Source organism: Rhynchophorus ferrugineus, unplaced genomic scaffold, assembly GCF_030347505.1.
Source record: "Rhynchophorus ferrugineus isolate W39M unplaced genomic scaffold, kcgeb_rfMv2 rfM3, whole genome shotgun sequence".
Classification (NCBI taxonomy): domain Eukaryota; kingdom Metazoa; phylum Arthropoda; class Insecta; order Coleoptera; family Curculionidae; genus Rhynchophorus; species Rhynchophorus ferrugineus.
This window is the reverse complement of record NW_027472582.1, coordinates 25,431,183-25,448,197: the sequence shown is the minus strand read 5'-3', so window position 1 is coordinate 25,448,197 and position 17,015 is coordinate 25,431,183. Positions and strand designations below refer to the sequence as shown.

At 31.0% G+C, this 17,015-nt stretch overlaps 1 protein-coding gene across 4 annotated transcripts in view; it reads left to right on the top strand.

The window, feature by feature from the left end:
• Positions 1 to 567: 567 nt before the first annotated feature.
• LOC143192916 (uncharacterized) overlaps positions 568 to 17,015 on the top strand; it is a 33,992-nt gene continuing 17,544 nt past the window's right edge. For 2 of the 4 annotated variants that reach the window (XM_076398741.1, XM_076398743.1), the window contains exons 1-3: positions 568 to 696; positions 11,857 to 12,573; positions 16,280 to 16,717. In XM_076398741.1, the coding sequence (XP_076254856.1) occupies positions 11,857 to 12,573; positions 16,280 to 16,717 (1,155 nt within the window). In that variant the 5' untranslated portion in view covers positions 568 to 696. Of the gene's footprint in view, positions 697 to 8,775; positions 8,917 to 11,856; positions 12,574 to 16,279; positions 16,718 to 17,015 lie in introns of those variants that run through there. The other 2 variants (XM_076398744.1, XM_076398742.1) reach the window with 2 other exon arrangements.

Below are 17,015 nucleotides of genomic sequence, written 5' to 3'. Positions count from 1 at the left end.
AACGGCCACTTAAGTCACTATAAAATACACTTTTTCAATTTACTTTTACAGATTATTGTTAGAAATAATGAAAATGTAAAAAGCACTATATTGGAGATAAATCTTCCTGTAAAAATGTCGATGTTATACTGATATTTTCTGTGTGATATAACTTGTAACGATTACCTACATATCTTATATATCTTTACATATTACTATGATAAATTATATACCGATATAGTGAGATATGTTGGGATCACATGACAGCTGTGTTGATTTTAGATAGAAGGTGATCTTAACTACTTTTATTCCAAAACAGAACGACATGCCCGAACCATAATATATAAAATAAAACTAGAGACAGAAATATGACTAAAATGTCAAGTTATTTCAAAAAAATTATATTGTTTTAATAGAATATAGCTTTTCGTATTCGTATATTTTTGAATGTTACTTTTATCTGATCTGATGATTATAACATATGATACAATTAGCAGTACGACAAATAAATAATTACAAAATTATAATTATGGCGTCTTTGTATTATTAAATAAATAATATCGACATAAAAGTAATAATGCCTCCCATTTCCCTTTCTTCGCGCCTGCGTCAAATAGAGTACTTGGTCCACGAATCGAAAAATTACATTCGCGCCTGAACCTTCAAATTATTCTATTCAAGTGTTGACGCTCAGTTAGTTTTTGATTTTATTGAAAGGTGAGTGAATACGAAGCGAATTTGTTCCTTTTTTAATCACAATTTCTAGTTAGTTTATATTCTACATCTGGTTCGCCATCTATTTCTATTTCGTTAGTATATATTTCGTGTGTTATTTTTAAGCTATGCCATTAAAAATGAAACGTCCTTAATCCTTTGTTCATTACATCTGAAACCAAAGTATATATTTTATTGCAAATTGATTAAAATTATCTAAAATAATTTAAGTTTCATTATTTAATTGATAATGATAATTCACAATTAAGCTCCACCTACTTGGATATTAGACTGAAGCCGGCGTGCTTAGTAGCGGGCAAATTCGATATTTTTAAACAATATCACACTTTTTCTCTAGTTAATAAAAAAACATATAATTTTTCTAGTTCTTATGACATATTATTGTAAATTTGTAATAATACGATATTGATTTTTTATAATAATTAAGAGTAATCGACATATTTATAAGAATTATTGTTAACTGACACGATTTAACATAATTTTATTAAATACTCGTATATATAATAATTACATACATCATTGTGATTTTAATATATATGGCTATGATTACAAGAATATTTAATTTAACTAATAATAAATAGAATTTCTTATGAGCATTTATATATTCTTAGCAACCATTTTGTATCAATACTTGGCGTTTGCGCATTTAAGAAATAATAAATTACAAGTCGACATACAAAACTATAGTGTTTGTTTAATATTTTTTTTATAGAGCAAAGCACATTTTTTGATTAATTTGATTAATTTTCCCTCTAATCCTACCTACGATATAGAAGATGTGACTGTTATTCTAAATATAATATAATCTTTATATTTATAGTTTTATTTATAATCTATTGTTTAAAATTTTAAGACAGGTAAACTTATATAATTCATTTTAAACAGTGCTTTAAATAATTGCAGGTATTTTGCGGTTATAAATAACAGAAACAATATAACTAATATAAATAATATATAATTAACAAAAAAAAAATAGTTTCTTTGTATTATACGATACAATTTTTTAGATTCAAAAGCAGAGAACTATATAGAAAGTGATGTAAATATGGTACACTTGTTACCGTTACATTGTTTAGTTAGCTTTAAAAATAAGTTATTTGCTCAACTTTGCTTGCTTTGTCTCGGCCTAAGTAGTCTTTTAATCGTAATGTTAATTTCATATCCTTCGTACAACATTAGCTACGGTTTTATTGCGGATCACAACATTTTTGTTCTTTTATGTATCGTTTAGCACCATGTATAAATTGTTAATAAATTATTGTTTAAAATTAGTTGGTTTAATATCATTATATTATTCGTTTTTGATTATGAGTACCTTTGTGAATCCCCTAGACGTCACTTTAATGATGATAACATAATTATTTTTGAAATTATTTTAAGTCGTTTGATATGGCGTTAATACTTTTCGAACTGTTTACACTAGTAGGTTCGATAAAATAACAAATTTAGGTTTTTATTGTAGTATTTGAAAATAATATAATTCCTGTTCTGATTTTATAATCGAATAAACAACTAATACATAAGCAGATAATATTTATCTGTGACTAAAGTAACATGTTTAGTAGAAAGAGATCTTATCGTCGAATCAAGTTTTAGTAACAATTACTTAATTACAAATATCGGCTTATAAATTAATTCTAAAGGATTTACAGCAGATGGTGTTAGTGTGTATTAAAAGGAATCGGGTATCTTTGTAACCACCTTCATTTGAAGCCTCATTGAAACGCTTCATTTGTTATTGTCATTTCATTGAAATGTGAACAATTTGTACTTAATTGCATTTGTGGGAAGTTTTATTTTTTATTTCAATTTTCATTGTAATTTCAGTTTTATTTCAATAAACTTATGGAGACCATCCTCCATCGATTTCAACATTTTAATACTGGTTTCGACAGTTTAAAACTCATAATTTGACATCGAATACAAAGACAGCGTTCAGGAGAGCCAAATAAATTTGAACACGTGTTGAAAAACTAGTGAAAATATAGTTGGAAACATTAAAATATGAAGTGCTACATCACCTGCCGTATTGTCCAGATTTTGCGCCTTCTGATTACTATTTGTACCGATATATCTAAACAGCTTCACTTCTAGCGGCTATCGATGAACAATATAAATTTATACGCTATATTTCTTAATTCAAATAAATCATTTGGATTAAAATTATGTTTTAATAATTAAAAACATTAATAATTTCTGAAGTGATTAAATCTTGGACCCAAATTAACTGTATAATACTTGGCAGTATTAATTCAGATCTCATTATGATTAGTTTTAATTTATAAGAGTCGACTACTCCATTTTCTTCAGATAATATGGTCTTTCTTCCAATAAATTTTGTCATCTTTTCCATCACGTTAACTTTATTTAAATTTATTTGTACGATTCTAAAAATAAATTAATTTAAAAAATTAATTTTCTCAATTAACCCAACCCAACTACTGCCAGTAATTCATAACATTTCACTTAAATTTAGAATTTTTTCTATCCATTAAATAATTGCCACCAAATCTAATAAATAAAAAAACCTTAACAACCTATAGCTTTTAACACTTTTCTTTTTAACCAAGTATAAAAGCAACATTTCACAGTTTTGCTTATATTTAAATTGTTCTTGATATTTGTGGCTGAAAATATCATTAAAATACTTTATTCAAAATTGACGTAGCTTCTATCGAGTTTCTAAGAAATGTTATGACTCCTTTCTAACTAAACCATCTATTTTGGTTACGATACGCCGGTTTGGTACTATGTACGCTCTTGTTCTTGATTCATAAGTGCGTGCGCAAGTACGCCCTACCATTATAGGTCCAAAGCTTAGTTAATTTTTATAACGCTGATGAAAAGGTAGAGACAACGGTAGTTTGATCAGATTTCAGAAGTGATAACAAGTCACGCTCTATATTTGTTAAAAATAAGATATACCATAAATATGCGTGAAAATGGTAAGAAATTTTGCTTATGTTCGTTTTAATCTAGACCGTTAAATTTTCAATTGTAATTTTTAGTAATTATTAAATTATTAATTTAAGTTTCTTAGTTTAGGAAAAAGTATTTCTACTGTAATTTATATGTATTTTAACAAGAAGAGAATATTAATTTTAATTTATATTAAGTCATTATTAACTCTGTTTATTTTTTCGTTAGATTTATGTATCAATACACAAGCAAGAGTACGGTATAAACAAAAATTAAATTAAAATTATAGTTAAATTTGAATTACACTACTTAACCTAAAGTACTAATACTGATAAACTGTACAAGTCGTGTGGTTTGCTTCAAGGTGTTCAATCTATTTAATTTTGAAGCCTTTAGCGATAAACATTGGTGATTGATTTTGACTGATAATTATGCTATATAATTGACTGAAAAACTAATTTCTTTCATATTAGGAAAAGTTGGAAGCATGTTCCGACTAACCAATACCGTTCATTAATTTTGAGTAACATGATGTGGTTATAATTCCGATAGATAAATAATTTTTACTCTACTAATGTTAACATTAAAACTCAAAACAATTATAAACAAATTCATAAAAAACAAATTATATAAAACGGGAGCCTTTTTATTAAATTTAATATTATTGTGCGAAGTAATATGTAATTTTTGTTTATTTGACCATTCTCTTGGTCTATTACTATTAGTCTTACTTTAGAATATTGAATAAGATTTCGGTATTTTTGAACATATGCGTTAACATACGAGGACTGCAGCTGTATACGAGGGTTGTTATTTATATTTCTTATTTTGGTAGCAATAAGTGCTTTCAGACGTCATTTAACACCTTTACTGGAAACTTTAAATTCTTCAACATAACCTTCTTCAGAATGTTTCCTAATTTTAGTGAGATTTGTGTGGTTTACAGATACTTCAATATTCATCATGAGCAAAAAAAATATTCTTAAGATTATTTTTCATAATTTTCGATGTAGATTATTAAGTCAACATTGTATTACAGCATTGTGAAAACTAAGATAAAGATCGTGTCGAACACTCGCTCCTAGATAAATTGTATGGGCTTTCCGAGACAAACTAAACCCTAATTGTTTCTGGTTCTTTAGTATTATCGATCACGTAGCGAAAGTAGCATCAGAGCAACATTAAACTGGTCAATTCTAAAGGGCATATGTTAGAGTATTTGTCTGCCATATATTCGAATACATTCGGAAAAAGTGGCATCATTCTTTAGAATGACAGTGCTGGCTAAAAATAAATTACGTCAAGGATTTGCGACAGCCGTCAAAACAATATTAATATTATAACAATATTAACAGCATTTTCATTAAAAATATATAAACCTGTGTTTCTTTTATTAATGGCTCATTTCGATGTCATCTAGACTGTTTGAGTAGCATTTCTATTTTTAAAAATATACCCGGGAATGAATTGATTATTATTTGGCGTTAAATCATGGCATGTTAACAGAAAAACCGGAAAGTCATTACCGGATTCATTCGGAAAAAAACTGCATAATTCTCAAAGAAAATGTATAAATTTGTTTACTCAAAATACTTATCCATTTTTCAGGAAATTTATGGATGCCCTTCGACCAAGATGTGGTTCAAATTGATCATTTGTTATCGGTTGCGATCACTATTAACTGTTTTACCAGGTTTCAATAGTTTGTAATACACTACGCCATTCTTGCATTGTCTTGTGACTAAAATTATTTGGCCTTGGAGCCGATCGGCCGGCTCTGCCAGGTGATAACCATGATTTTTGGAACTCACTGTTTTCAAAATAAATCCACTTTTCATCACCTGTCACTATTCGTTCCAGAAATGACTTGCAATCATACCTTTGACGCAGCATTTTAGAGACGACCTTTTGGATTCTTCCCATTGCTCGCTAACGATCGCTAATCGTTTCTTGGGCCACACTTAACGCTTCTGCAAATTGTTTTTTAGTTTGGGCCGGGTCCAATAACTTTTGCAGTTTCGCATCGTCAAACTTTTTCGATCTTCTGCAACGTCTTTTCTCTTACAGATCGAAATTATCACTTTAGAATTTTCGAAACCACGCCCTACATGTTTTTAAAGTTAGAACATCGTTACTGTAAGTTTCTACCAACAAACGATGACTTTTAACGGCTTTTTTCTTTTGATTAGATAAAAAAAATAATGCGTGCCACAAATGCATCTTTTCAAGCACGAAACTTGACACATTCAAAGAGGTATAAATTTATGACGGTGTTACTTTCGCGAAGTATAACATGTATAGCTTTGAAGCTTGATGTTAGTAGATGACATATATAGCGACATCTGTTAGAAAAACGGTAATGATTTTCCGGTACACCTCGTATTTTTCTTCAATAATTGCGGAACAAAAATAAAATATGTGTATAGTGGAATACTACTTGCTTACTTTTGCTTACTAATTCCGTAGAAAGATATCAAGTGGTGTTAGATCAAATTATGTGATGGAATCATGTCGGATGACCAGAACGACCAGGAAACAGCCAGCAGACAAACAGTTTTTTCGTTGTTATTTCACTTCGTCGAGACCTTACTGCAAAAAAGATATTAAATCTTACGTACATTTTGGGACAATCTTATCCCCACATATTTTAAAGTTTTTATAGCTGCCATATTTTATTGCTATATTTATATTATTACATTCTGGAATCTCGCTCTTGCAGATAGCTTATTTTTAAATTGCCTTCTAAAAATTTCTTCTAAAAATGAGGGACTGAGATTCTATGAAGTTATTTTATAATTGTTAATATTTTTTTCAACATTCAGTTTAACTCTTGATGAACAAATTAATGTATTTATTACCTGCAAAATTCGGTTAATGTTTTGCTACGAAATACATTTACTAATAAAACCCGAAATAGATTTGAAGTTAATACCAATAAAATGTACAGAATAATCTTAATAACTTCTCTAATAACCTCTAGGGCAATGCTATACAATGTCTCTAATACAATGATATACCGGATATAAAATAAATTAAAATTGTTAAAAGTGAAAATTGATTATTATTGGTATATAATTTTTTATGATCATACTATTCCTTATCGGTTTTTTGAATGTTGGCCAAGAAGTGGTGGAATTATTTTCTATCTGGTGGTGGAACTGGGTTGTGGGGGAATGCTGCTCGTTCTTGAATCACAGAAACAGTTGTTGCTGTCTTTGATGTGCATGAACTCCTTACACTCTACGCCAATCCACCTATCCATTTCCAGTCACTTTGGGCCGCTAAGTGGCATGCTAATATGAGTATTATTATTTTCTGTCTCTCGATGGTCATCAGTGCTGTTGACATTTGTTTGACTTCGACAACCTGAATCACTTTGTCCTCTTCTTGGCATTGTTAAGAATAGAAGTAAAAAAAAGTTCTTATGTACTAAATTTGTGACTAAATAATAACAAATGAGAAATACTTTTACAAAATATTCTTTACCACAAAGTGTTTTTTTTTGTATCTTTATTAGATAGGTTTAGTACAATCTCAATTATAAATTAATTTATTAGTACATTTCATTTTTTCTTGGATTAATTCACAAGCAAGACGAGTGCAAGAAAATACATCAATATGTATTCCTCAATTATAAAAGTATAACTTATAGCTATAGTATACACTAAAGGTATACACTTTATATAAGTTCGTATGGTTTGGTTCACTTCAATCTCCTGACATCCTGCGCGCTATCCAGCAGTTGTACTGCTTCCACGTTTGTATGATTTAGTAACCTTCTTTCGTGTTTCAAGGCAAAATCTTGGATAACTTCGCAAATCCATTTGAATTCTAGGTCATCGTGCAAGAACCTTGTTTTGACAGCGGTGGATGACTAGTTGAGTTGAATGTTTAGTGCAACCCTATATTTTCACCCCATAGGTCCAAATTGGCTTTATAATTGTCTTATAAATCAACCTGTTTGATATTAGATCAAGTTGAAAGTATCTTCCGACTAACCAGTACAGTTGTTTTATTTTGGTTCTAATGTTTTTTTCTTTTTGTCTGATGATGTTACGACAAAGAGTGACTACATACTTTAACTATATTCTTAATTAATATTTGCTCGACCGCAATTATAATAGGATTCCAAATTACAGTTCGCACATACTTATATCATAATTGACCTATATGTCATTATATATGTGAGAAGATAAAATAGTAAAAATAGTAAACAGTGAAAAGAATAGTTTTTACTATTCTTTTCGGAACTATTCCATGTTTTCTCATCACATAAATCTTATCTGGTCTTAAAGAAATATTTTAAAACTAAAATTACCCAAATCGATCCAGCCTCTCTCGAGTTTTAGCGAGTCCAACGGGCAGCAATTCATTTTTACATATACAGAAGATTTGGTGTAACCTGATCTGACTGTCATTTCTGGAAGTTTATTGGAATTTACTTGTTTGTAGCGCATATTAGACCCGGCGCTCCCGTTTTCATCAAAATACTTAGAAGCAAATTAAAATACAGATTATTTTCGATTAATAAATACGCTCAAATGCATTGGTAACTTCAGTATCTCGAAAAACAGTTTTTTTCAAACAAGTTAGAATGATATAATTAAATGTAATATTACAATAAAGTGTCACAACAAGGTTATATTGAACATTTTAGGTAATGGTCATAAACTGAACAGGCGAGACACGTGCGGAAACGGATATATTGTTCAAATATTCTCTTACTCTACACCTTCCGATGTTATATGTATTCGCGCCTTTCATCGAAAGGACCAGCTATTTAAAACTAATATTTGTTTTACGTACATATATAGTTTAGCTTACTGATTGCTTGGCTCAGTACAATAACTTTAATAATATAGCAAATATTGAGGTTTGGCCATCAACGACCTATGTTATACTTTACAATTTGGATATATGTTAAATATAGTAACAATTTTCGACTATAATAAATTCAAATAATCGTTATGCTGGACTGGAGGATAAGAAAATATTTTTCTTTAATATCATAATTTTGAGAATATTAGACTGTGTGTTCAAATAGGAATTGCGCGACTCTAGTGATGCGTTATTACGGGAGGTAATGGGGAGGGGAGTTAACCGATTCACCGAATGCGTGAGTTTAGTAGTCAAACGTACTTTCGGGACTCGCGTTGACAATCTATACTTTGCGACCTGTTGAAAGTTATATGCTTAGTACAATATTTGTTATAGTCAAGTAAAAAGTGATAAATAAGTTACGCGAGTGCGTGATTCAGTTACTGCAGATCCACGATTCTTCATGTAAGTTTTTTCAATATTTTAAGCATTCCAAAGTAAACTCCTCACTTAATTATAAAAAAATATCCATACTTAAATGTGTTATTATTGCAAGATCCAATAGAAAAGGATAATATTTGATTTACAAATACAAAAAAGGAAAATTGGCAATAGTTTGAATTATGAAATGAATAGTATAATCAAATATTTATTATCATAATATATTTATTTTTTATATGAATAATATATTTTGCGTAGGCTACGTTAAATGTAAGTATATTTAATTTTATTTTGTTACTTTTTAATAAATTTAAAGCTCTATTTACAACTTTCCGATTTTAATTCAGTTCTTTTAATTCCATTACAATCTGATCCTTTGTATATATCAATAAGCAATTTTGTTCCAAGCTAAATTGAAATGTGATACTTACCCTAAGTTTATTTTACTATTTCTAGTAACTATACTAAAGGCAACATGGACATGTAACTAGAATCCGCACTGAGTTATACTCTAAGTTACTCTAACACTGTTTCGTTAGCTGAGGTTTGATTGAGGTTTCATCTTCTTGAATCTTCTTCTTAATTTATGTTGTCCAGAAACTAGATGGCCATGAAGTACATGGTTGAGTAACCTTTGTTCATGGTTACTGGCGAGTTTCGCGATAGTTTGATCAACAGAATCAATTTGCAATTTGTACCAGGGTGCTTTAATGATGTTCCTTAGTACTCTGGAAACTCGATTCCACTTGGATGTTGGTTTTTCTGGTACGATCTCAGATTTGATGCCATGCGTCCAAGCTGATTTCAGTTTTTGCTTATAGAGGAGTAGTTTGTTATATGTTTGGAACTGCCAACAATATGCAGGGCAACGTTTGATTATTTCGTTTCTTTTTAACATTTCACTTCATTCATTTTTTAACTTTTCGAAGTTTAGCTATAAGAAAACTCCCAGATACTTAGCCGAGTCAGTAAATCAGATCTGGGTGTCTGAAGTAAATACTGTTTCTGTTTAATGATAAAATATTCGTGTACAGACTTACTTTCGTTTAACTTGATGCGCCTAGTTTTAGTCTAAGTATTAATTCTAACAACTCAGGTTTGGAGCAAATGTTGCGTGGTATGCAGCAGATAGAGTATCAACCCGTGTACAAGGGTTGACACTCTATACTCTAAGGGTACCCTATCATACACCCTCCCTGATTTGTTTTATTTCAAATTAAACGTTTAATCAACAGTCTTAGCTCCAAAATATTTTTCCGATAAATTGGAATGTAAAAGATATGTTTTCAATTCAATTTTCAAAACAAGCCTTCGTTCCTTGTCGGAAGTCAGTACATTTTGTTAGTTTTCAAATTACCTGCCAATTTAGATATTTTAAAGATTTTTAATAGGCCATATTATTTTGATATTATCTCAAATTCCGAAATTTATTATACAAAAAATATAATATAAGTAAATATCCATCCGATTATGATATAATCTTTTTAGGTTCCTTCCGATTCTAAACTAATTTTAATGGCATTTATAATTTAACATAACTGCAACATTTATTCTGCAACCTACAGTCTTCTAACATGTTATGAACTAGCAGTCGGTATCTTGTAACTTTTGTTTTTCTTTAAAAATCGAGATACTGTTATTTAAAAACTATTCAAAATTTTTGTTGAATACTAGTAAGTAACTTTCCCAAGACACAGTCATTATGGTAAAATTCATAACTTTTACCTAATGCTATAGAGGAAGTACAATGGCAATCAACAAGTACTGGAAATAGAGCACTATGTAGAACTAACGCTGAAGTTGAAGCATGGTTAGGATATTCGATTTTGTTTCGTATTAATCTCAGAAGGATTAATACCCAAAAATAATATCACATCATATATAATCATCATCATACATCAAATAATCTCTCTCAATCATTAACATGGTATTTTATCTATCGCTAAATTTTTGACAGCGCAAATTTTGTTTTCATAAAAATAGAGATAAAAAGTATAAAAATAAAGATATTATAAAGGTTTATCTATATAATAAACACATTTTTTTACTAAAAATTGTTTACGTTCTAACCATCTTTTGCAATAACTGCATGCAGCATGTTATTGTGCTAACTGGACAGTTAAAATAAATTAGGATTTTACAAGCTCCTCCTGTATTTACACTTTTTACACAGACTTTTGACACAGACTTTTTACACAGTCTTAATCTTCTTGGGTCAAAAAGTAAAATAGTTAATTGTTGTTTATTATTTAGGTTATATTTTTAACCGCTTTATAATAACAATATTTTTACATATATATTTTTCTGTTGTAGCTCGTTAGGAGTTTTTGGGTCCATAAATAATAATTAAATCACTTTCCAAATGACAGGGAAGTCATTCATTCGTAATTATATAGATTGCTCTAAGTCATAAAAATAATATATAAATTATATTGCATTAAATATAGAAGTTAGTAATTTTATACACTCTATTGATAGTTCCTTAAAAAATGTTCCTAATTTTTGGATCATATCCGTTTTTAGAAATGAAACGCGTTTTTCTTGAAATTACTTTTTCGAAACGGTTGACATGACATTTCAAGTTCTACTGAACCGAACTACTTGTAACTTGGCGCAGCATATAAGCGTCTAGTGTTCAAATTCAAATATGATATGTTAAAAAATGGTAACAAAAATCTAACAACTGCAATTTGTTGGAAAAAGATTGCCATACTTTTTTAGTTTATACGATAGCAGCGCTTCTCTAGATTATTAGATTTTTGGTCTCAGATTGCAATCGTATCAACCGTAGCCTACCATTTTTTTCAAACCCTCTAATTCATCATCTTGTTACTATTTGGATTTTTAGTTTTTTCACTTTCTATTCTTCTTTTTGTATTCTTTAAACATTCGTAAATATTTAGTAAAAAAGTACAAGTACAAATATCTCTTTTACAAGACTTATAATGATTTTAATTGTTATAGATGGATACAGTAAAAGCAGATCCTGACTCTCCAAAATCAAATCAGCAGCTTGAGAAAGAGCAATCATCTGACGAACAAAAACAGCACGTTCGTGCGGATACTGAACCCCAACAAAGTGCTGATAATTCAGAAAATACTGGTGAACAGATACCAAATCAAGATATCACACCGACTGTGATAAGAAGAAATGTTATAACAGAAGCAGGTATAATTGAACAAACGGAGGAACGTATAGAAGCAAAGAACGAAGAAGTAGTGGAAAATTCTGTAACTCCACAAGAAATGAGCCCCCAAGAAGATAAGACACGCATAAATATGACCTACGGTATAATTGCTCAAGACGGATCAGAACCATCTCAGAATTATGGAGAAAAGCACTATATTATTGCTACTGGAAACAATTCTGAGGCATTTCAAGTTTCACAAGTACATGCTGGGACCTTTTCTCAAAATGAATTACTTAATTTTCCTATTGTATCTGAAGGAAATTCAGTCCCTATCGAAAATAATGCAATTGATGGTCAAGGAGACTATACAAACTTGGAAACAGCCCAATATCAGGGTAATGGGCAATACTCTGCTGACGGTACTCATTATTTGCCACATCAATATGAATCAATTATATATCCAATTGAAAGAACTAACAGCGAAAGTCCGCCAACAAATGGGATGTTATACAGAAATACCGATCCTAGTTTAGCTCCACCCAGATTAATGGTAAGGATATTCATTTATATTTTAATAAATATATGATGCATTCCCAAAATTTAATACAAAATTATATAATAATCTTGATTATTATTATTAACAGTTGACTTTAGTTTTATAACCTTAACTCATACCATCATTTATTCAAAGAATTCATTTGTGAACATTTTTTGAAAAAATGTTACACTATCTCCAATAGCAAGTATCATAACGCTATCAACAAATATAGTATTAGTGACATTTTGCGATTGTGGCATTTTGGGCTTGCATGTATTTTGATCACATATACTATTATTAAAGCTCCAACGTATCAACATAAACAATAGGCATGATAACTGTAATCATCACAAAAATATTAAAATAAAATAACTTTTAAGTTGCAAGTATTATTCCTAAGAGTTTAGTAGAGAAGTAGAAGAAATTTTAAATTCCCCATATTAAGTAGAAAATCAATCAGAAAAGTTACAAAACATTTATGTCACTTACTGTTTTTTAACCATCATTTCTACATTCCAACGTTTGAACTTTTAGCGTCCTTCGATATTATTTGCATTAAGTGTTGTTGGAAATGCTTGAAACTTCTGTCTGCATAACACACACATGCCAAGCTGTAAAAACCTTATAAAATTATTCAAAAATTATTGTTCATTCAAATGTACTTACTCTTAGCTTGATGAAGCATAGGTCATTGAACTATGTGTTGTACATGAAACCATAAATTTGAAATTAGCTTTTTGTAATCTAACCATAGTGGGATTTGATTGCAAATTTTTGAAGGCTTGTATTGAATTAAACCTTTCCTTGTATTTTAACAATATGTGATCGTTCAGTAGCGTTATAAGCCCACTTTCTTCTGCCTGGTAAGCCAATAAAAATTGTATTACAGAATTTTTTTTTCAACATTACAAATTTTTTCTGTCTTTCTAGCAACATGGCGATATTGTGTGAAAAGAACAATGTTGATTTGGCAGTGATCTAACTATCGATCTGATTTCGCACTTCTTTGGCATTTTAAAACCGTCTGTTGACTAGCATGCTCTTTCAAGTACGCTAAAACTCTTGGCGCAGAAAAAACTCTTTGACGCTAGATTCTTTGAAATAATTTAGCTAAACGCCTGGAAACAGTTTATTAGTCTAAAATCTAAATTGTTAAAAAAAATTAATATAACTCGTGTTAATTATGTGTCGATAGCCACTACATTTTCTCATCTTTCACAGCCACTTTACCGTTTCCATTCCGAAAAATATTGTATTTTTTAGTCTACCCACGAATAATTTTAGGTCTCTATGAAATTTATATTTATATCTTGAAACAAACAGTAATCAGAAGGAGCAAGGCCTGGGGAATAGTGCTACTCCACACTTCCTATTTTAATGTTTTCAAGTACGTTTCCACCGATTTTGCCACATATAGTCGGGCGTTGTCATGCTGAAGAATAACATTGTTATCTTTGCCCGTTTTTGGACAGTTCGCAACGCTCCAATGGTTCTCGATACCGATTCCGATCGATGGTTTCATTAGATTTTAGCATCTAGTACTATACAATACAACAAGCTGGTCCTAACAAATACAGAGCATTAGCTTGGAGCCATGCATATTCGTATTTGCCGTTAATGTTGATGCATGACCAGGAGATCCCCATGATTTTTTAGGATTATCGTAATGGATCCACTTTTTACTACTCTTAAAAATACGGTGCAAAAAAACCTTTTCTTTTCCGATTTTGCCGTTGAAGCAGTTAGAGTTATAAAAATATTAAGACGCAAAAATAGTGTCAGTCAATAGTTTACTCTATAAATTATTTAGGCCCTGTCAAGTTGTCAAAATGGAGTATTATTTAAGTGATATGAGCAATTTTGTGCAATACGCTTAGACATTCACATGTGAAAAAACAACTTCCCTACCGTTTTATTCAGGAATGACTTGCAATACGAGAAATATCTTGAAACCACAAGCGACAATGCATCTGCACCATATTTCTTAAATTCAAACAAAAAAATTAGTGAATGAAAATTTATTGAACTGTCCAAAATGTAGAATTTAACAATAGGTTTTTGGGGAATTATATGAATTAGTTAATGGAGGTAAAATAAAATTAAATAGTTATGGTTACATTATGTGACTGTTGTTTATTGACGTTAAAAGATTAAAGGGATGGCAGCAGTGTTACCTGAAGACGAGGTCTGGGCAGTCGATGGTGGCAAGTCCGAAGTGAACGATGGCCAGTAACTGAATGATCTAAAGTACCCATCAATAATATCCCTGATCAACGTCTCGGGGTTGCCAAATATTCATTATCATTTACTGGACGTCGCTGCTGGAAACATCTTGGATAATCTTTCTGGATTTCTTTTTGTACGTAACTATTCTAAGATGTAAAATTCGTTATGCCTCAAGGTCGCTACAATAATCCCCTGCCGGAATTTTACAAAAAAAATTATTAATAAAAAATACAAAAAATTATAAAAAGAGAATACTGAATACAAAATACTGATATGTCAAGAATATATGTATATACATACACCTCATCCAAAGAGTTTTAAAACACGGTTATGAGAAAACCAAAATTCATTTATAAGATTGATTGCTGGTCCGGTTGTCAATATCTTTCGGTCTTACAGATACTGTTGTTTCATCGTTGCTCTGGCACTTGAATGTAGTCTGTGGACGATGTTAAAAATAAACTACTTTTCAAATAGGTCTCCCGTAATTGACGCTGTGGGGTTCGATGATTCGATGACATGGTAGCTCATTTTCTTCGATAGCGAGATCTTGACGATTCTGGTACAGTGGCGAAGACATGACGAGTTTAGGGCGACTATAACTGGCACCTATCTTCTGGGACTGCTGTGTGACTAATCTGCAGCCACATGTGTTACAGTATTCCAGAAAAACAAGTAAAGACTGTACCAGGTCGAAATGGCCCAAATCCTGCAAGCGGATGAAGTTATTCTGATAATTCTGATGCGCCGAGAGAAATGTCTAGTCAAAATGTTGATGACTAGATAACCAAAAGTTAGAAGTTAAATACTCTGAAGTTCAAAAAGTTTATCGGAAATATACAATTTTGAAAAAAAATCTAAATAATGAAACGAATTTTATAATGATCCTTTTCCAGCGCTAAAACTGAATTTAATGAGGAACGTAACTTGAGCTAATGAAACTATTGAAGAAAAAAAAATGGAAAACGAAACGTATTAAAATGATAGAAAATTCTGGATCAGAGTAAAAAGATAACCGTCACTTATAACTCTCTATATTACACGAAATCTCCATTCACGAGACCAAACCCCATTTTGCAAAAAGATCACGTCAGGATTATCATTTTGAGGAATTATATATCTCGGTGAATGGAGGTAAAATGAAATTGAACAGTTATGGCTACATTATGTGACCGTTATTCATTGACGTTAAATATACATATAGAATATAATAGATAATACTAAAAGATTAAAATGATGGCAGTGGTCTTACCTGAAGACGAGGCTTGGGTAGTCGATGGTGGCACGTTCAACATGCCTGGTCGCTATAGGTTCTTTTCTTTAACAATTGTTTACATTGATATTTGGCATTTTCGCCAACACATATCGCTGATCAAAATATTGGCAACCACCAAATAATAATAATCATCTGTATAGTCAGTAAATTATTGTACATATCTTAATTGTATAGATATTATTGCAAATTTTTATAAGTACATTTTCTTAATTGCAGGCTCTTCCATTAGCTCCGAATAATAGTTTTGACCACTCCATGGGCCAGTTAACAGTGACGCCTGGTACGACAAATCATACCTATCAATTAACCGCTACTGGTAATAACCAAACATGGCAGGCTACTACTACACAATATCAGGGCTACCAGGGTGCATCCGCTGAAATTAGTATAGTTTCTCAAGGTGATGCTAACGGAGGCCAACCACTTCTCTTAGCGAATTGGACCGGAAATAATATGGAGGACGGCGCTTCCACATCAGCGTCGCAACGTGCACCCGAGGTACTTGTCAAAGAATGCGTGAATTGCGGTGCAAGCGTCACACCCCTTTGGCGTAGAGACGGTACCGGGCATTACCTGTGCAATGCGTGCGGTCTCTATAACAAAATTAATGGTGTGAATCGACCGCCAGTTAGGCCGACCAAAAAGCCGCAGGCGGTAAGTCTTCGTGTATCATTGGGTTTTGATGTTCGTTCTTATAAGCACTATTAATAATTTCGCGTGTTCCCAGTGCGTTTATCAGTCCAAAAAATTCAATTCCTCACATATAACATGATCATCTTGATTTTTGTCAGTCATTCAATTGTCTAACCAAAAAATATAAATAAGTGGATCATTATGTATCGATATTCGTTAGAATACGTTCATCTTATAAGTATTGACATTGTTCATGTTGATAGAAACAGAATAATATTCGGATGTAGCAAATACCAGAACTTTGGATAATTGACAATGT